At 40.6% G+C, this 21,668-nt stretch overlaps 2 protein-coding genes across 2 annotated transcripts in view; one reads left to right on the top strand and one right to left on the bottom strand.

Moving 5' to 3' along the window:
* The window catches only part of ETNPPL (ethanolamine-phosphate phospho-lyase), a 339,765-nt gene that overhangs the window by 289,278 nt on the left and 28,819 nt on the right, over nucleotides 1-21,668 (top strand). The window lies entirely within an intron of this gene.
* Nucleotides 3,647-21,148, bottom strand: HADH (hydroxyacyl-CoA dehydrogenase). Its single transcript, XM_052681784.1, has 8 exons — nucleotides 20,947-21,148; nucleotides 17,397-17,525; nucleotides 16,304-16,461; nucleotides 11,556-11,682; nucleotides 9,854-9,943; nucleotides 8,458-8,530; nucleotides 5,140-5,256; nucleotides 3,647-4,106 (listed from the first exon to the last, which is right to left on the bottom strand). Exons 1-8 carry the CDS (start codon nucleotides 21,079-21,081, stop codon nucleotides 3,988-3,990), a joined length of 948 nt encoding a protein of 315 aa, XP_052537744.1. The 5' UTR covers nucleotides 21,082-21,148; the 3' UTR covers nucleotides 3,647-3,987.

The raw sequence follows: 21,668 nt of genomic DNA, 5'->3' as shown, positions 1-21,668 counted from the left end.
TCTAAGGGAACAAAAAAAAAGTAAATTGAACAAGTGCAAAGCTGGTCTATGGGCATACAAACCTCAATCCAATTAATACAGTACCAGTAACAACCCCAGACCTCATCACATATTGTTCCATGACTGCACACGTTTAAACTAAGACTCTGCATAGCACTACGTTTATAAATTGAACAATATAACGGATAAGCCAACATTGCATAAAGAACTTCAGTTTGATGGTGAAATTTGGTAAGAACATCAGATTTTGTTTTTTTTTTTACAAACATCTTTAAAACTCCCAGACTGCAGTTCTACATAACCCCTTGCTACTGGAACTCAGCAGAAGACTAAATGCCACTTCCCTCTGGCTGTGATAGCAGGAAAAACTACTGAAGAGACATAACAGAAAACGTCTGGCTCAGGTGTGTTCAATTGCATCTGCTTTTGCCACTGTTAACAGCACTTCCAAAAAGTACAGAGAAGGATGTGGGCAAACCCACATCTCTAAAATCAGTTGCTGCTGCCAAGCAGCTTTCTCTAGTTGGAGGAACGGCAAGCATGCGTTAAATTTTGGCAATTACGTGCTGATTGCTTAATAAATATTGTTTGTATGAGCATTTACAATAACTATCAGCCATACAGCTACCCTAATGGACAGAGGTATGAAGGGCAATACACTGAGATGCAGGTAACACTCCCTATTTCATCGTGCCACACAGTACGCAGAGAGAAAGGCAAAGACTTCACTAGAGAAAAGCAAGCATCTGGAGTTTAACACGAGCTCTCCAATCTCTTTGTGAGGAAATAATTATTCTTCAAATTAAAAAAAGTCAAAAGTGCTTTCCCAAAACAACAGCAGAAACATCACGTACTTCCCCGTGGCTGATCATCTGCTCATTTATTCCAAGGTACAGCACAGTCCCACCACCTTCACGCTACTGCGTGGCACACACTGATATGACACTGCCCAGGGGGATTTCAGACCTCAACATTGCACTGCAATTCCTAAGTAACACAACAGATCACGTGCTAATACCTACATCCTCTGGCACCTACGCTTCTGAGCACAGGAATGCATTACACTGAGTCAGCTTACACTTAACGCATTTGCAGGCTCTTCTGACCAGAGACTGGCTCAGTTGGGAACACACAAGACCTTTTCTCAACAGGATTACTGTTTGGCCAGGCACACTTGAAACATCTGCTTTTGAAATCCTCTTCTCTTTCTAATTGCAAGTACAGCTTTAACCTGACAATCACCTCTCTGTACACTTGGCTTGATACAGAAAGATTTTGGCTGGTTCTTCTGCAGACTGATAAACACTTAGTAATTTTTATCTACAGAAAAAATAGACTGACAAACCTCGATGTTACAGAGGTACTTGAATGCATGAAAAGAGCATTAACCACAGAACAAACACTGGGAGAAGAAAAAATAACCGAAGAGGACATTAAGAAAACAAACAAACAACTCTGAATGTCAATTTGAAGCCACAACCATGTTTTGCAGATGCCACACTCATCCTTAGAGCACTGGGTTGGTAGTGCTGGATCTCTGGAAGATCTGAAGATGCACTGCTAGGTGCTGGAATTAACTTCAGTCTTGTCAATAGTCAGCCATTTATAGCAACTGGTTTTGAAAGAAAATTTGTATTGTCATTTCAAAACTAATGGGTTAGATGGTTTGGGGAAAAAATCCCAACTTGTCTTTAAGGAAAAGGATACCAGTTCATGTTGTTTCCTGTAGCTGCTAAGTCAACACTTCTTCCTACTGCGTAAAATTAGACATAGGTTCACAAAACTCCCATCTGGACAGAGCTATGCTATTCATTTCAAGGCAGCTACTCATTTCAAGAGGATAAATCAAGAGACAATTAACATATATCAAGTTCTTGGACAATGCTGTTTTCTCAACTGAATTTTCACCCAGCTGATGTTCTGCAAGTCTCCTCAGCAGGGGAAGGAAGAAGCTTTTTACTGTGCTTTTTACATCTACTTTTCACTGTGACTCAGTTAGAAGGCTTCCACGCACCTATTCCATACAGCAAATTGTTATCCATATTACCTAAGAAAATTAATCCCTAACAGCAATAAAAGGAGCTCAGTTTTTGCAAACACAGGCTCAGCTAAGAACTCGAGACTTCTGCACTCAGCAGACAGACATCTGTTGCTGCTGTTCCACATACAAGTACTACTGTGCCCAGTGCTTTTAATGAAGAGTGTTTCATTTGTTAGACCATAGCCAAATTCTAAACTACACTTCATTCTTCTTTGCATGAAACTTTACTGCTGTCTCTTGCACTCCAAACTCTGCAAGTCCCTCATCCAGAATATTCTCCTCCATTCCAATGAGGATCCTGCTTTCAGTTCCCTCTGTAAAGTTTGCTGTACTCTTGTTTTCACCCCAGCCGTGTCAGCAGTGAGGATGACCATAGATGGAGCAATTTGGCAGCTGACATGACCCAGATGCTGAATCTGGAGCTGTCTTCCCAGCTGCAGTAGCTGGGCTCATGTCCGACTCCTCGGCTGTTGATTGTCAAGCTGCTTCCAAGCTGTGCCAAGTGTACATCTCAAGGCTTTGATGGAAGTGGGGCAAATGCTCTGAATCTGTGAGGTCTGCTGACAAAAAATGGTAATAAAGACTAAAGGTTTTAAAAGCAGGCAATGTGGGAAACCAAATACCCTCACTTCCTTCTTTTCTTATTCCTCATTTTTTCCCACAATCTGATAAAAATTCACGAAGAGCTGAGTGTTGAGAGCAGGGCTAATACACCACGCTTTAGTGTAACATACCAATCAGGTAGGAAGTCCTGCCTTGACAGTCAACACTACACGCAGTGGAAGGCAGCTCACGTACTTCTACACGGGCATAGCAAAGGCTAGGAAACATTATTCACAGAAGGAAACAGAGACAGTCAATTCCTTCATTTTGTTATCCACTCTTTGAGCCTCAGAGACATCTTTAGACTGTTAGGGGTAGTTGTAATTCATCTACAAATCAGGAGTGACTATTTAATACCCTATTTCTGACAAATTCAACTGTACTTCATCAACTGAATCCAACAAGAGATTCCACGCCTCCTCACTGAGGAGCAAAACAAAAGGCTTACCTTGATTTCAATGTCCTCAGTTGTTCAATTATCACTATGTGTTCTGATCTAGATTTAAGGACAAGTATTTGAAGTCCTTCATCTCGTCTCTGCTCATCCTGGCACAGTATTCCACACAGAATAAACTATCCCCATCCAACAGTTAAGTACTTCCAAATAGCCTATTTGCTACAGAGAAAAAGAAGTTTCTTCTGAAATAGCAAGCCAAACTTACAAACACTTCTTGCAGACTTCTTCTGTTTTTACGTGCATATATACTTGACAGGTTTGTAAGCATCAGAAAATCCCAACACAAATCATGAGTTCTGCTTTTAAATGCTGACACTGGGACCCTCCTGTGTATGTTGACAGCCTGCCAATGCAGGACTGTTTTAAACAATACGGCACTCGAAGAGGTGAATTTGTTCATTTAAACCTTCACGTTAACATCACGACTAAGGAAAACTCTAATGAAACAACTTGCTGCCTTTCCACCACATTTACCAGAGTGAAAAGAGACTGCCACCCAGTGGACTACAACCAAGTACATCAACCACAGACCATGGCAATCAATACAGAATTGTTGAAAATTTTATTTTCAAGAAAGTGTTATTTTTTGAATTTTTCCCATTAACATATCATCTTCAAATACATAAATTGACTTGCCATTCTCTCCTGCACCTAAACAATCAACATCTGCATGAAGGCACTGTACATATAAAGCTTTTCAGAATTATGAGAAAAATAATCTACCAAATCAAGCTGTCAGCAGAGAGATAGTTATCTAGTGCAATCACTCCATTCAGAGGTGAGTTATGTTCTAAATGCACCTTTGGGAAGGTTTAAACAATTCACCTGTAGTATTGCAATGCTGAATAGCATACAGAGATAGTTTAACACCCCTCGAGGTTTAAGTTCATTTGTACTTGTAAAATCCTTCTCCAGTCTTCTTACCCAGCTTCTTTTCTTGTACCAGTTTATCCAGGAGTGGGCTGGGTAGAAAAAGAGGATTGTTGGGCTCTAGTGCATGCCATCCTAATGGGAGAAAAGAAGCGGATGAATGTGAAACATTCCTGTTCATATGCAAAAGTAATAGAATTCACCATCTCTTTAGAAAAGCGTTAAGAGGTTAGCAAACTGAAAAAGGTTTGAAATTTACTTTAGATTCTCCAAGACCTTTCAATACTAGGACCTTTCAAGCTTCATAAACCATGCTAGTTGCCATAGTTATGAGCAAAGCGAGCAATTAGTCGTAGGAGTAATGTGCTCACAACACCTTACAATCTCATGATCTCCACAACTGTTGATTTTTAATACCTCAAAAAATGTAAAGGAAAACTTCTAAAATAGAAAATAAAAGACTGAGTATAAGGAAATAATAACTTAATAAAAAATATAGGCTGAAAGGAAACTCAAGTGAAAAAAAGGTCCAAGATTCATTTCTATTTGTGAAAGACATGGTCAGTTGGGGTGAAATAACACTACTCGGCACTGCTTGCTAAAAGCAGAAGTGATTTCATTGACAACATTATTTTGAAAGCGACATTCTGCCTGGAGAATATTTACACCACTTGTTTGCTATTGCACATACATTCTCCACTTACCAGCTGAAATGAAAGGGAGATGGTATAACCGTACCTTTTAAAGTATTTTCTGTGTTCCCTATTAACTGAGAACAACATCACGGCTGGCAGAAAAAGACTGAAGAGTTCAACTTTTGTTGCTCTCTGTGAGAATGTCTTACACTCCCACTACATGCTTCTCTTCCCCACTGCCTATTTTTTAATTATATAAAGTTCCACTGACATTACTAATATTTTCCACAGGAACTTGATGCAGTCAGCAAAGCAAGCACTTGTTATATCCCCATCAGTAAGATAAGCATACAATACAAACGTTGTACTCATACAGCATTCTGAGCAGAATCCTCACTCCTTTCTCCTTAACAGTTAAGAAAATTGTGTCATAAGCATGCAGTTTCAGCTAGTTAGGAGTCAGATTTTCATTACAGCATTCATCTACAAGTTTTCTAAAAAGGGGAGAAAAAAAGAAAATAAGTATGCAGTACCATCTATAATGTATTTACTGGTATCCAAACCAACATAGTCCAGCAGTTCAAATGGACCCATGGGATAGCCAGCCCCAAGCTTCATAGCAACATCAATATCTTCCTTTGATGCATCTCCTAGAGAAAAGATTGACAGTTTGATGAACAGAGAAGATTCTGCATCTACTTGGCACCACTTATAAATAATTAACAAGGTGTTATTTCACACTGGTGCAGCTCTTCACTGAAATCTCTGCACGTTTCAGAACCACAAAAACTGGGGTCAGCATACACAGAAGTCCATGCTGAAGGATAAAGATGAATCTCTCACAAAAAAACCAAACCAAACCAAACCACCACCACAAAAATAACAACAACAACAAACCACCTACAGACCTGATATCGATTTTCTTATCTTTCCCTTGCATTTCAATATAGATTTTTGAAGTAGCCACAGCTGCTTTGCTCAACCTACCTGAAAGACTGGAGGAAGAATCAGTCATTATGAAGAATGAAAAGAGTTTTGTTTTGAGGCAACTCAGTGTTTCGACTTGACAATATTAGCAGCACTTTTTGGATCACATGCAGGACAAGAGCTACCCTTCCTGTACAACAGTCAGAAGGCAAGGTCTAAAACAGGACATATCCAGCTCCTCTGGACAGCAGCTCCTGCAGTCAGGGATATGGCCAAATAAGCCAATATGCACTATTTCATTTCACTGCAGTTCCCACTAGTCCAGACATCCATACCATCCTTTTGCCAAAAGTTAACAGCCTGGAGAAGAAAGTCCTGGATTTAAATGTATATGCCTCAACCCTTGCAGCTCTTACAACAGTGCACCAGTTTACACTTTAGTTAAAGCAGTTTTCTGTTGAGATGCCAGCCTGTGGCACCTGGAACTGCCACGGTGCAGGTGCAAATTACCATATACCACTCCTTTTATGGGAAGCAGTGATGGCCAGCAGACAGACTAGGCAGGGGGGAGTGGAGCAGCAGCAGCTGCACCATGTGCCTCAGCAGCTCTCAGCAGAGGACGGCCATCAGGTATTGAAGATGGCAGAGAGGAGTGACTTGAAGAGACTGCAGAGGTGTAGAAAAATTTTTCATTCCCAGGATTATAAAAAAAAAAATCTAAATGATCAGAAATTCATAACTTCTGCATCAATGCTGCTCTGCAATGGCCATAGATAATATTGACTTCATTCTTTTGCTGAGAATGTATGTTTTATACTGTCACAAAAGCAGATTTCTACCACTATCATTTCTTGATAAAGGCAGTGCACTTCTTTGCAGATCAAAAATCTCCTATAAAGGCAAAAGCTTCAGTAGTAGTCTTGTACAAAACAATAATTGGCATGTATCTCATTTTACTCCTTAAAGATGACAACTCCTTTTTAATTTTAAAAATTTATTTTTGAGAAACTGGATAATTAGTCCCAATTTAAATGCACGTAAGCACTCAATTCATTTTAAGATGATGTACATGTACTTCTACCAACAGATTTACCCCACTTAGTCACCTGCCAGCCTACAGCTGCACTGCAGTGCAATTAGAAACAGTAAGAAGCAAACAAGCGTTGCACTCCTGGTCCAGGCAGTCTGATGGTATATTGCAGATTTCCATAGACAACTGACTGCTTTTTTGGTTTGCTACTAACAAGTGGGCAATACAGACCATCATATGCTAGTATTTCCATACGCCCTCGTTTAAATCACTGTTGATACGCTAAAGGTATTTTGCCTATGCAAAACTGTATTGAGCCTTTACCCACTTAACCCAGGAAGATTCTGTGTAAGTAAAGACTTAAAGACTGACGAATGCCCTGGCATTTCAGGGCTTGGGGCTGCCAAGAAAGAGACCCAAATTTCTCACTATCGTGGCTGATAATGTGGCTGAAGTGTCTACCCCCCAAATTAATGCAAAGATGTGATAAGAATTTAATTGGATCCAATAAAAAGCAAAAGCCACAGAACAGCCATCAAATACTAATGAGATTTTTACACTGATGTTTTAGAAGTTAAAAAGAAAAACATAGAAGAAGTTTGCCAATATTATACTGTTGCACAAAATACAAACAGAATAAAGATGAAATCAAAATACTGCTTTGCCTAGGCAGAAAGCAGTCAATTTTAACATACAATTTCAGTGACTGTTTCCTTCTACATTTAATTAAAGTTCTACTGTCTCCTGAAATATATGTAACAATACATGTCTCTCAACAAAGGCACCTCTCTTACATGCATTAAAACATCCACATGCTGCTTAAAACTGTGACTTTTTCTAAAAGAATTATGTCCCGTTCCATTCATGTCTTCTCCTTTCAAGTCACTAAAATTTGCTCTTTTCTCTGTTTGAGACATAATTATCCATCTGTTGATGGATAAACGAGTAGTGTTGCCTTTTATTTTTTTCTGGAGATCAAGCCATTCCTTCTGTATGATATAAAACAGATTTTTAATATTTAAAGCATATTTGGTGGAATCCTGATAACGCAGTGCTTTCATCTATAAAAAGTGGTGTTTTCAAAAACAAAATGTTTCAAATGACATCATTAAGTAGCATGCTGCTAGGAGCAGAACACTTGAAATAAAAGCAATTAGACTCCAAAATTTTCTCTATCCACTCATATTATTGGCTTGTTTTCTTTGTTCCAAAATAATTGTCAATGCTTTGAAAATCTAGTGGTTCTTTAGGGATTTCTGTTTACTTCCACCTACCCTCAGTTAATTAGCACCAAAGTGACCAACAATAACATAGAAAGTCCTAAAGAAGCTATGCTTAAAAAGGGACATAGAAGGGGAACAGGAGGATTTGCAGAGCAATGGTTAAGCCCAAATCACTTGCATGACAGCACTGATATGTGATACTGAATATTATACTTCTTGTCCTACCTGAAAATCGGTGTTTTATTTCAAAAGCCAAATGAAAGGAACCTTTGGATGCCTTTCCTAAAGGTCCTCCCATTATGCAATTTTCAGGCATTTCCATAATGGCCTCTTGGGAATCCCATTCTCCTCTTAGGAGAGGTGGGCTTCTGATCAGCTGGCTCAGAAAATTTTTATAGTAGTACAAAGATCATCTTTCCAAACCAGGAATGCTTCATACTAGCAAAAATTTCCCATATTGATAATAAGCAACTTCCAACTCCGTGCACTCTGGTATTTCAAATGCTAGATTAGATCTATTCAGATGCACAGATTGGTTCACTCTTGCTGTACCCTTTGCACTGCCAGTCCTTAAGGTATGAAAGTTTGGAGGTAATCCAAACATTTTTCTGAATGGACACTTAGCAGCATCATACTTCAACATTCTCTGAAGTCAATAAACCAAGAAGTACCTCTCTCAAAAAGTCGAACAGCTTCCATCATATATGGCACCAAGAGACGGTTTACAATAAAACCTGGAGTATCCTAAGAAAAGCAAAAAAAAAAAAGAGATTCTAAATAAACATTCTTTACCACTATCTTCAAATAATACATGACAAGTAACAGTATGAAAATACTTATTAAATCATCAAATTCTGGCATGCTCTAAATTGTATTGTTCATCTGATTTATCTGCGAGCTATTAAAACACAATGAGTTTCACAAACCAGGCTCGGCATATAAACATTTTATCATGCTTGAGAACAATTAAGAGTCCAATTCATTACTCTTAATGTGGTTCAGCGGAAAATGCCTTTTCCTCAGTAAAATTCTGCTGATACAATTTCCTGGAAAGATAAAAGAAGTTCTTCCCTAGCAGTATTTTTATTTAATGCAAGCTTTGAACAAAATCAAAAATACAGAAAGAGCTTTCCAGAGTATTATTTCACATTTTCAACTGTTCCACATGTTCATTGATTCACTTTATTTTATCTCATTACTTAAGCCAGAGAACTCCACATAAATCACTTCAATTCCTTCAGCAAACAAGAACCAAAAAAAAAAAAAAAATCCCAAGATGTTTTGTTTGTTTTTTGAGACTGATGTTATTTCTGCATTATTCTCTACTCAAGCTAGTTTATAAAAAATATCTCATCATATATCACGCTACCTAATCACAGTGCACACTGGAAAACTGCAACTGAAACAGGAAAATGAACTTACTTAAGGCCACACAGCAACGTAGCAGTACAGACAAAATCTGAGACCAACATTCATATACTGAATTACTGGTAACTATTAGATTTCAGGCCCTTATTTTCACGACCAAATGCCTCCTGGGGGCTGTGAAACTCAAGGCAATAGCTTGCATGAAGCTTCCCCAACTACAGCTTAATGGATTTGGAAAAAGTGTGCTTAGGATGCGAGGCATTCCTCCAGAAAAAAAGCCAAATTACAAAGCAACCAAGATGAATATGGGTCCAGTTACTGCAGTCTTAAGAAAAACTTGTGATGAGCACACAACCAGGGGGAACCCAGCCAATTGCTTCACAGTACAAGTAGCAGCAGTCTTGCCTCTAACACAGACAAAGATGAGCTCCTGCTTAAGCTTTCCAGCCCAGGCTTCCACAGGACTGGAAAAGAAAAATAAAACGTGTAAACTCTGATACTTGTGCTGCTACCTCTCTAATGTGAGGAATTTGAGATCAACATGGGAATTTCCTATGTCACAATGTTTTTAACAGGGAAGAGAATCTGGACAAGCCTGGAAATCCTAATGTGCTCTTATGACCTACTCAAAACCACCCCTTAAAAGCAAGTTTTCAAGAACAAATCCTCTGAACTCTGTGGAATCCAAACTGTACTCACCTTACAACTGACAGGACTTTTTCCTACTGCTTTACTGAAATCCATGAGTGACTCATAAGTCTTTTGGCTAGTCATTGGAGTCTTGATGACCTGGGCAGGAAAGGAGAGCATAAGCACATTTGTGAGCAATACAACGATAAAACTCAATTTCAGAACACTACTATAGAATTTAACACAAAAAAAAGTATTAAAAAAAAATAATAATCAGTGGATATATATGTGACAAACACAGAGATCTATTTTTAAGACAGATTCAGCATTTTACGTTTTCAAATTTTATACATCTATGTCATACTTTCCCACTCAGCCAGTATGAAAAATAAAAGGTACTATCCTTCAGGAATCCCATTTAGAGATCATAATATAATAGAACAAATTTAGAAGTCACAATCTCTGCTACCTTGGGAAACACATTGGCACCACTCTAGAAAATCTACTGGAGAGTTCTTGACAAAAAGGGTGTAATACCCATCCTGCACCCTATGCAAACTACTCATCAAGTGGAGTGACATTAGGCTAGGGCATTCATAACTCAGATGAAAAAACATTACTAAGATTGATTGCAACAGTCATACAGAGATTGCTCTGTTTTGTTTTCAGAAATGTTGATAGATATCTTCAGTATTTTTCAAACTTCACAGAAGCTTAGCTTAGATTTCTAAAGACTACTCTATGTTTTAGACTTGAAACAAGGCACAGAACATTTCATCTCCACAAATAAATTACTGGTGACAAGTAGTTCTCAGCAGAGAAAACAGGAAGTCTATGTCAGCCTAAGGAATTATGCCTGGATTTCCATGATCTCTGACACCACTATAAAACAAGTACACGAAATTTTGCAGCAGACTGGCCAAAATGTAGAGTTAATTTTTACATAATTTCTTGTGAGCTCTAGCTGATCAAGACAGTCACACACTCTCCCAGAGATGCAAATTCCTTTGTGGTTATGCTCGTCTCCAGTTCTATTGCATAGACAAACTGTTGGGGTTTTTTTGTTTGTTTGTTTTGGTCTGGTTTTTGAGTGAGGAAAGGGAGATGAGAAATAAAAGCAGAGGAAGAAAGACCTGACAGTTTTACTGCAATGAGACCTTTACTTTTGAAGTTCAGACTCCTATACCCATTTATTTATAGTTCTGCTCTCATTTTAAGCATTATTACAAATTACAAGATATAGCCCAAGTTTGTACACTTTGGAAAACAAAGAGCTACCTAAAAGCAATTCTTCATGGTTCCTTGCTGGTTGTGAAACACTGTAATGTTAACTAGTTTAAATCTTTCCAGACAACTCATCCAGAACACTGAATAAACATGACTGACTTTGTTTCATAAGTCACAAGGCAGTGATGTTCATCTGCAGATCATTTTCTAATCAAGCCCACGCTGTTATAATCAATTGCTCTGTCAGTCAGTAGATGATTTACTTTGAGCTGCCAATAGTTCTTATTAATCAGCCAGTCTGCATGACAGAAAGGGCACATCTGCTGGTAGTTCACTGATAACTGTGGAGCCTTGAGACAGGAGTTACCTCAGTTTGTTCAATTTGCTCCTTGACAGAGACTGCACCACTCTCTTATCACTAGACGTAGCTCATTCCACATCAGAGGAGCTGCAAACTGAGATCTACCCTTTCATCTAACTCAATTCTCAGTCAAAACAAATGCTCACCACAGTGATTGTTGCTAGGTTGTTTTAAGACTCTTACCTCCACAAGCTTCATCATAGGCACAGGGTTGAAGAAATGGAGGCCACCGAATCGGTCCTGCCTGGTGGTTGAGTTAGCCAACTGTGTGATTTGTAAGGATGAAGTGTTGCTCGCAAATATTGTATGCCTGGAAACAAGAAACAAATGGATTGTAAACATGACAGCTATCTTTCTGACAGTAGGAGATTGGTGCACTACACATTAGTAGACATCCACTGGCTAACCAACCATGGAACTCTTAGAAATACCTCTGCAGATTATGGCTTTCCTTTTCTGCAGTATAAATTAAGCAATGATGAAATAACCACTAGATGAGCTGTGCGAGTTTCTGACTCCTGGGAGAGCGTGTTGAATACTACATCAGGTCAAAGAAGGAAGATTCTCCAGGTAGATTTTCTCTTCCTTCAGAGCCTCAAATCTATCCCAGGTAATTCCTTTAGCAATCCTGGAAACCAAATCCAATTTTTTAATCATCTCAATGGATACCCGATCATTTGAGATGTCAAGCAAGCATTCTGGAGGTTTGAAAACACTTGTAATTTTTTTGTTTGTTTGTTTGTTTTGTTTAAACGAGCAGTGGCAGACACAGTGAGTAAACTTCCCACCATGAGGTAATAGGACAAAAAAAGGAAATTAAAAAAATACTACATATGGCACTTTAAAGGATACACAAAATCACATGAGTTTCAAGACAAAGATGAAGCCCATCACCCAGACTTAAACCACACTTATTATTATCCAATTTTTTTTTTTTTTTTTTAAAAAACACCTCAGAATCTCAACACCCTGATGTAAACACATCACACAGAAAACTTACACATATGACTTTCTCCAAATCATGAGAATCAAAAGCTAAATTAGAAATGAAGCCCTACCTTCCATTCTGGACTGTATGCTATTTACCTTTCAAAAATTATTCTACTGGGTTCATCAAATGTTAATCTACACTGGCATTTTGTTTACATTTCACTAAGACATAACTGAGCTTCACAACAGAGCCTTCCAAAGAGTTACATCTAACCATAGACCCATTTTTTATTATGTTTTCTCAGTTTTGAGGATTTGTTAAGGATAAGGAATTCTTGTTCATGTTCCTTACAAACATTACTTTTGTTATTTCTCCACCATAAAGCAGGTTTCACATTGTTCTTAGGCAAGCTAATAAAAGAGTATTTTACATTTCATAGTTTCAACCTTGAAAGGTCAACGCATCCAACTGACACTCACACTCACTGAAAATCTCCTAGATTCAAATACACTCATGAAAATCTAGTGAACCCATTTGTAAAACCAGCAACGATTACTCCTCACAAAATAATGGACTTAAAGCAAGAGATTTTACTTCAGCATCGCTTCTGCAGGTGAACACCATAACCTCATGTAACATAAAGCAGTGGGAAATAAAACATTACATTTAAGCTGTGTACAAGGGCATTTTATTTACACTGTTCTGCTCTGAACAACTAATTGATTTAAATGAAGTGTAAAACAGAATTTGCATGTCTTCATGACATAGATTACATTATTTATGCTTCAGGTGACAGAAGAATCTGAAGGTTTATGAAAGCAGCAATACTAGCAAAGCTTTCTTGGTACTTTCTCAGCCATCAGCATGCTTTTGCTGAGTGCCATCTAGTGGGTCAAAGAAAGAAAGCAAGAACAAAGTCAAACACCAGAGAAACATCATTTCAGCAAAACTTGCTTTTAAAGTCCAGCTTATTCTGCAGTGAGAGCTGAAGAACACTTCTTTTATATCACTTTCATAACTCACTGATTCTGAATACAGTGAACTGTCCAAAACCACTGGCCTGTTCCCAGCTGCGTTTCCATGTGTATAAATCTTAGACCAAGAGATGCTGATGGGCATTTCCACCAGAGATTAACAGAAGGCAAAAGCTCTTGAGAAACCGAATATCTGAAAAGTCTTTTCATAAGCTTTTTATTATTCTGCTTGAAAAGTGCTGCAGGGTTCCAATGTCCCCAAAATTATGAGAGATGCAGGGAGATTAAAATAACACCACAAAAACCCAGCCTCATCTTTTCAGTGCAGAAATATGAGGACTAATTGAACACGAGAAAAGGAAAACAGAACCCAAAAGTTGGTGGCAACACTTAATCACCCATCCTGATGCTGATAACCACCACACAGCATTGCACCAGTTGGCAGATTACACAACATTCGGAGTACTTTTGAAAAAGCAAACACTTTTGCAAAGCTCTGCTGAGAGTACAGAGGATGAGTTCAGGATGTGCTCACTGATGATCTGAGATCAAGAAAGGGCACTCACAGCCTTATCTGGACAGTTATCCAGATGATGAATACCTTGAATTCTGGGCCTGCCTAACTCTCCTTGCTCATTGCATTTTCTCTGAAAACTTCTTAGAAATTCACTCTGCACCCACATAATGACCAAATAAAACTCTCACAAAGGAATACCTTCTTCATTCCTCTCCATTTACAGATCCTCTTTCAGAAGAATTATAGAACTTTTCAAGAGAAAAAAAGGAAGAGGAAATAAGCTTGTTTTGTTGTGTTTGTTTCTGATGCAATGCTTTAGTTTAGTAGTCATCCTTATTTGAGAGGCCACTGTAGCACAAATACAAGAGAGAAACATGTGGCACTGTAGCTGAGGACAAAAACGAAATCCAGGATAGAACACAAAAGAAGAAAGATGCAAAGCATCAGAAAGTTGATATTCCAAAGGCATGATCTTGTCTAATCAACTGTAACTCACAGTCCTTCACGTTTCAGTCAGTTACCTGTTAACCCTATACTAAATGCAAATATTTGAGTTAAGCTAAAACCTACCTCTTCAGAAGCCTGGCCTTCCATAATTATAGTACACAGTTCAAAATGACATCACTGCCCAAAATCTCAGTTACAAAACTTCTCCCAAGACTCAGAGCTATCTTTAAGCAAATCTTACCTTCCTTATGGATCAGCCACAAGATCTCCACTAAGCTGATGAAACACTCAGCTCAAGTAGTAATTCCAGAAACTTCCAAGTGTCCAATGTAGCAAAGGCAGTACAGCGCCTGTGCTGACAGGGAGAGCTTACCCTCCCATCACAGTGCCACATGGAACAAGCAAAGTCCACTTCCTCATTCAAAACACAGAAAAACACTGACAAGATATTGCTACCCTTCCTCATATTATTCACACAATTTAGAACTTCCTATGCTATTCACAAAATGACATACTGCTGTTTGTATCTAACAGCTACTATTTTAAATACTTGGAAACTAAGTTTCACAGCTCCAGTAGCTTGCTCTCTTTTCATCTAGACCACCTGCACTGCAGCTCATGTTCCTCACCATCCGCTTCCCTTTCTTTCAGCCTTTACACCATACATTCAACGCCATCCTGAGTTTTCCTTTTTTATAAGATTTCCTGTCTAATGTCAGTGTCCTTTTTCCCAGCCTTGAAGAGTCATGCTTTCATAGTCCCCAGACTTTGTAATACTCTCTAAGGTAAAATTTGATGTTTCAAAACAGTAATGTTTATAAACTACTCAGTCTGAGTACAAATAATTTAAGCTTTCCCAATACGCGTATTAATTAAATGAGGCATCAAATCCTTGTTCCTATTTCTGCGTGCTGTCAGGTTCTATATAGTTTGCTATTTAACATACCTGAATTTGCTCATTAATTTTCTCTATTGAATACAGAGAAAAACCTCAAACAACGGTCTGTTTTATAATACAGACATACAAGTCTGTAGTCTAGTCATGCATGACAAGGTACGGTGGTAATTGCCAAAGGCAGCTACTTTCTTTTCTTTGCTTGTCAGACTAAGGCCAAGAGCAAGTTAGCCTGTTGTCAGTGCAGTGTTTTTCTTGTATATGTGATCATTCATTCTTTTCAGAAATGCCAGGTGATTTTGAACACTATGTGACGCAGCCTGAAAACCTCCCTAGGCTGAAGTCAACTAACGATAACATCTTTGCTCTATCGACATTATATACAAGCTAAAACTAGTTTAGTCCTGTGGTTAGACAACCCAGAGTACCTTTTAGCCCACACTCCCAGCTTTAACAGTACTAGTTAGGACTCCAACCTGTGCTGTGATTCTGAGTCATCCCTTACAAGGATCGAGCTCCTGAGGCAGCACACTCAGCTTAAGAGGATTTGGGGTTTTGTACACAACTGAACAGTAACCCTCCAACAATTATCAAGGAAAATTCTGAAGATTTTAAGTAATCCAGAGAGCACAAGAAATAATAACTGGCAATAAACTATTTCAAAACTCCTCCGATACGAAGTAAACTTGCATTGGTTAAGCTGACTGTGACTTATAGTTAAGAGGCTGAAACTTCTTAAAACTTGTTCATGCTGGGCACACTAAAAATAAATATTTCACTCCACTTCCCTATTTATTTAAATATGGGAAGAAGTATACTGACCATAACTCATCTGTACCAGAAAAAGCTTATTCTACAGCTGTGCATCTCCACTTGGAAAAAGCAGGCCTGTTGAGTAGATAGACAGATCTTATGCCTAATCACACCATGAAGCACATCAAATAGGCAATGCAACAAGTAAATAATCCGATGAATACGCCTGAAAGAGTTTGCAGTGTATGAATTGGGCAGGACAAGCACCACGTGCAACGTGACCAGCGCAGAGTTAAGAAAATTAATTCAGAAAATGCAGAATTAATGGTGCAACAAAACCAAACCACATTTAAAAACACAAACAAACAAACAAAGGGGCAAGTTCAAAATAAAACAGGAAAAAAATGTACATACTCTGGAGCAAACTTGTCCAGCCTCTTGAAGAGGTCATTTTTAATTTCCTGATTCTCCACAATGGCTTCAATCACCAGATCTGTGCTGTGAACCACTGCTACTGCATCTGTGCTTGTTGTGAGGTTCTTTAAAGTCTTCTCAATGAACTCAGCACCAGCCTGAAACATTCCAAGAATGTGCAATAATTATTTCATTTCTTTTTACATGAAAACCCCCATATGTGCTCTGAAGCCCTCAGAACTTTAAGCATGCTGCTGTATTTCCAAATGAATCAGAAAGTCCCAAACACGTAGAGCTATGCTTTCACTGACACAAATTTTTTTAAATAAAGTCTACTTTGAAGCAAACAGGAGATCCTTGAAATTATTAACAGGAAGACTATTTGCTGCAGTCCAACCTTCAGCTTCAGAGTCTAAGTGAACAACTGACTGGTCCATCAGTACTTTCTGAGAAAAGTGGACTTGCCCTTCACAGAGAGGAACTTCTATTTCAAACCTCTGTGTTGTTTCCATTCAGGAAAGTAACGTTTTGCTTTCACAATTCACTTCTATGATATGTGCTAGCTCATTCAAGTGAAATGGCCTGCACTCTGCTATAGATTCCCACTGAGAATGAGGTGAGGAGGAGGGAGAGGATTTTATCTTCTATCAAAGGTGCCAACCACTGATAGCCGTTGTGAGGACAGAAATAAAAAAATTCCCAAGACTTTGAACGGGAAAGCAGAAATGTTATACAAGAGAAGTCGTACCTGTACACTAGAAAACATAATGTCATACATTTACCATACAAAGTTTTCTTCTGGATTGAAAGACTCTCCATAATTATGTATGATAAGATATATTGCTCTGGATATCCTGTAATTACTGTAATTTGCCTTCTGTATTCATGCAAACAAACTTTCTCGTTTTCCTTGACTTACTGCACTACTCATGCTGTTAACTGTAAATACCAGTGTATAATTATGTATGCAAGTATACGTAAGCCAGTATATTAGTATGTTCTGTAACGCATAACTAGAAATAACATCAGAACTTCCATACAGTAGTTTCATTCTTCTATGTTTTCCCAACAGTGGAAATAAAAAGATGTCAACCTCAGGCTTATCCGCAAACTTCTTCTTAGTCACTCTCTTCAAACTCTCTTCAATTCCTTTTGTAGATTTCTTAAGGATTTCATCTGACTGGTCTACTAACACCACAGTGTGACCACTTGCTGCTGCAACCTGAAAATTAAAAGAAGATTCAACATCAAGAACATAAACAACCATACTGACTTGTCCAGGGGCAGACAACTGACTAGAATTAAGCAAAAGACAACAACAACATATTGAATCAAGAATTACATGCTTGACTAGAAAACATAAAATCCTGCAAACGTTTGGGGCAGAAGAGAAAGGACTAGAACAACTTTAGAGAAAAAGAAATCCATTTGTTTCCCCAAGCTGTCTGCAGATGTGCAACTGGAGACACACAAGACCCACTCCAACAAAGCTGACTGAAAGGAAAAAAAAAATAAAAAAATCAATCTCTGGAAGAAAAGCATGGCCCTATTCTCATCTGATATTCCTCACTACTCCAGCAAAACAAAAAAAATGCCAGACAGAAGCACTACAACTCTAACAAGGCGTTAGTCTGCAGTTGGACATTTCCTTCATCCATCAATTTCTTCATTTTAATAATTTTTCATAGCAGTTATTTCATAAAATCCATTGCAACCTAAGAAATTTTTAAGCCAAGCCTGAACTTCCATTCCTAACACTTCTCCTGCTGATGATCATTTGCAATGGCAAAGCAAGATCACCCACTCTTCAGAAGGAAAGTCACTCTCAAGCACACTAAATAAATGCTTTGGTGATTACCCATTTACAGTTATACGAGAACATAGCTGACCAGATAGCAAAGAATCACAGAAGAATGAAGATGGCCCTTTTCCCAGTTCATTCTTGCCATGCGTACATTTAGAGAAAAGAACAGCGAGCAGTCACTCCAATTCAAACACACACGTACGCTCTTCTATCCAAAGATCTTAACAGAAACTACAGATGAAATGACACTGTAAGGGAGTCAATTAATGCTTTTCTCCCACTGAAGTGCTCTTCATATAGCAGAATAAAAAATTATGAACGCCTGGTTTCAGCCGTAACAGTTCAGTTTCTCCTGACAGGAGGAGAAAGACATGATTTAAATGTTCTAAGAAGAAAATCTTCATTAACAGGGCACAGAAGTGACCTCCCTCTGTCGTAATCACACCTGTTTTGAGATAATTTTAGATTGATAAATCAGAGGCAGGTGGTCAACAAAACAGTCTTTAGCAGAAGACTGCAACTTCTGTTACTAACAAACACTGCAAGTTTCTCTTGATTCTCTAAAATGCAATCTAACAGTATATGCAGTCTCTTTCCCTACACAATTACAACCCTTACATGCCACATGTTCCTCAAACAAGAGAACAATTTTCTTCAAAGGTGTTCCGTCATGGTTTTATGATTTTTGGTTATCAGTATTCCACACCATAACATCACGCAATGCACTGGGGTTTGACTGTTGATGCTCAAGTTCCAGGTGCCTGTCCGGAGAAGAAGAACTACATTTCCCCAGGAGGCTTTGTGGTCAGCAAGGAGACATAACTCCTGGCAAGGTCACCTGATGTTCTCTTCTTCACCTGCGCTTCTCCGTCTGCTCAACTGGACGGCACTTCTCACCTCAGCACTGTGGTGAGGCCTATCCACCTTTCAGACATTTTCTCTCTCTCTCTCTCTCTCTCTCTCTCTCTCATTATATTTTGCTGATACTGTATTTAGGAAATTAGTTTATTTCACCTCAGATTGTTGCCACTGTTTTCAATTATTTTGGGGTCCCCTGCTTCCCTTTTCCGGAGGCATGGATCAGCAGATCCCTCCACTCTGCTGGTCACAGAACTGGGCCAAACCAGCCCATAAACCGTTGATATGTTCTTTGAAGGTTCCTTCAGTGGAAGCCTCAGGTTCTAGTATCAAGGTACAGAATCGTAGAGTCATTTGATTAAGAGCCATCTGGTCCAACCCCACTGCATTGAACAGGGACAATAACAGCTCCATCATGTGCACAGAGACTCTCCAGCTTGACCTTGCCTATTTCCAGGGATGGGGCACCCAGCTCCTCTTTGGGCAACCTGTGCCAGCATCTCACTGTTTCTTCCTTACACCCACTCTTCTCTTTTAGCGTGAAACCATTTTCCCTTGTCCTGTCACAGCAGACCCTGCTAAAGAGTCTGTCCCCTTCGTTCTTGCAGTCTCCCTTTGGACACTGAAACGCTGCTCTCGGGTCTCCCCGGAGCCTTCTCTTCTCCAGGCTGAACAGCCCAGCTGTCAGCCTGTCCTCACAGGGAGGTGTTCCATCCCTTGGGTCATTTTTATGACCTTCTTCTGGATGTACTCTAAGAGGTACTCCTTAGAGTCTTCTCCTGTACTGAAGACTCCCCACCCCATCTGGATGCATTACTCCAGATGAGGTCTCACAATGCAGAGCAAAGGGCAGGATCACCTCCCTGACCTGCTGGCCGCTCTTGTGTTGATGCAGCCCAGGGTATGGTTGGCTTTCTGAGCTGTGAGGACACACCACTGGTCATGTCCAGCTGCCATCCACCAGTGCCCCCACAGGTCCTTTTCAGCAGTGTTGTGCTCTATCCTTACACCTCCCAGCTTGTACTGATAGATTCTACGATTATATGACTCCAAGTCATTCTTTAAAGGTTCCTTCAGTGGAAGCTTCAACTTCTAATATCAAAGTACACAAAGGTGGTCACACACAAGAAGTTAATAAGCAACTCACTGATTTCTATAGATTTGCCACAAAAATAATTCAATGCTTCTGAGAAGGAAATCCTCTAAGCCAATGAAAAGAAAAACTGCAGTTTTCAAACTCACACCTCCTTGCTGGGTTCCACCTAGAAAAAGGGGCAGACATGCGGGCTGCCAGACACTCGAGGTGCTGCTGAGGAGCTCCCTGGCAGCTTGGACACGGGGATCCTCCCGTGCATGAGGAAACGCCCGGGGCTCCCATCACTAGCAACACTGCTCGGTCACGCAACTCTCAGGTTAAAGATGAACTTGAGAGCCAAAGGCCAGTGATTAAACACTGGGAAAGTAAGTCCTCCGTAAATATTAACCACTTGATAGTGCTGCACATGACAGAGGGCCTGATGTTCATCTTAGGCACTGCGTGCTATTTAAAGAACCAATAATAGCGTCACTGGCAAGACAGAAGTTTCTTTCTCAGCTCTGAGTTTTCCAAATGTTATTACATACTTTCCGGCTTGTAAACAGCCCGTGCTTTGTCCTAAAAGCCATCTCAACAACGTAAAACACCAAATTCCGTTCTTCCTGCCTCTCTGGAAGCCGAGCGACGGCAGCAACGGCCGCCGCCCCTCTGACCTCGCACAGCCGAAGGCCGAGGAGGCCGCTCCGGCTCCGGGAGAAGCTCCGGGGCCACCAGCAGTAGCACAACACGAACGCGGACGCGGCGCGGCACCCAGAGGGCGGCAGAAGGCCCTGGGACCCGCCGCTGCCAGGCTCGAACCGGCGGCGCCCGCTCCGCAGCGCGGCGCTCGCTCCGAGGGACAGCCGCCCCACGGCCGCCATGGCGGCGCCGCCCCGCCGCGCTCACCTGGGCGATGCCGGCGCCCATGAGGCCGCCGCCGATGACCGTCACGTGCTTGACGATCAGCTTCTTGGCGGCCGCCGTGACGGCGGTGGCGGAGGAGGAGGCCGCACGCACGAAGGGGCGGGTGGCGAAGGCCATAGCAATGGCGAAGGCGCGCAGCGCAGAGCCAGGGGCCCTTCGGCTGCGGGCCGGGCGGGGCGAAGGCCGCGCTCCGCCCCGGGGGCGGCTGTTCGGGCTTTGAGCGCTCTGCCCCGGGACGCACGTGTGTAGGTGTGCTAAGCGGCGCCCCGGAGCGGAAAGAACGCTGGGGTTAGCGCAGGGAGCGTGCTGCCGTGCGCTGTTATTGCTCCTCGCTATCGAGGGGCGGGCAGCCGGCCCGTGGCAGCCGCTCCTCTCTCCGTCCTTTAGCAGCGTCCTTCCCTCAAGCTGTGCCCGCTGACCCAGCGTCTCCAAGGCAGGGCACAGCAGCGCCTCGTGCTTCCGAGCTAGAATGCGCCCAGGGCCACATAGAACCTGGCCTTGCACACCAACTTGTGAGTCGTTCCTTTATACACGCTACTGACTGAATCCTACCAGATACAGGCTGCCAGCATTTTCCATCTAGTTTCTGTGAGCCAGCAGCAGCTGCAACAGTAGCATGTATTCCTTGAGCAGGCTTAGGGGTAAACATTAAGTGACTTGTTTTCTTCTAACACGAGCCAAAGTATTCTCCTGTCTGTGCACTT

Source organism: Tympanuchus pallidicinctus, unplaced genomic scaffold (genome assembly GCF_026119805.1).
Source record: "Tympanuchus pallidicinctus isolate F22 unplaced genomic scaffold, pur_lepc_1.0 scaffold2, whole genome shotgun sequence".
Taxonomy (NCBI): Eukaryota; Metazoa; Chordata; class Aves; order Galliformes; family Phasianidae; genus Tympanuchus; species Tympanuchus pallidicinctus.
Note: the sequence above shows the minus strand (reverse complement) of the source record. Positions and strands in the feature narration are given on the sequence as shown.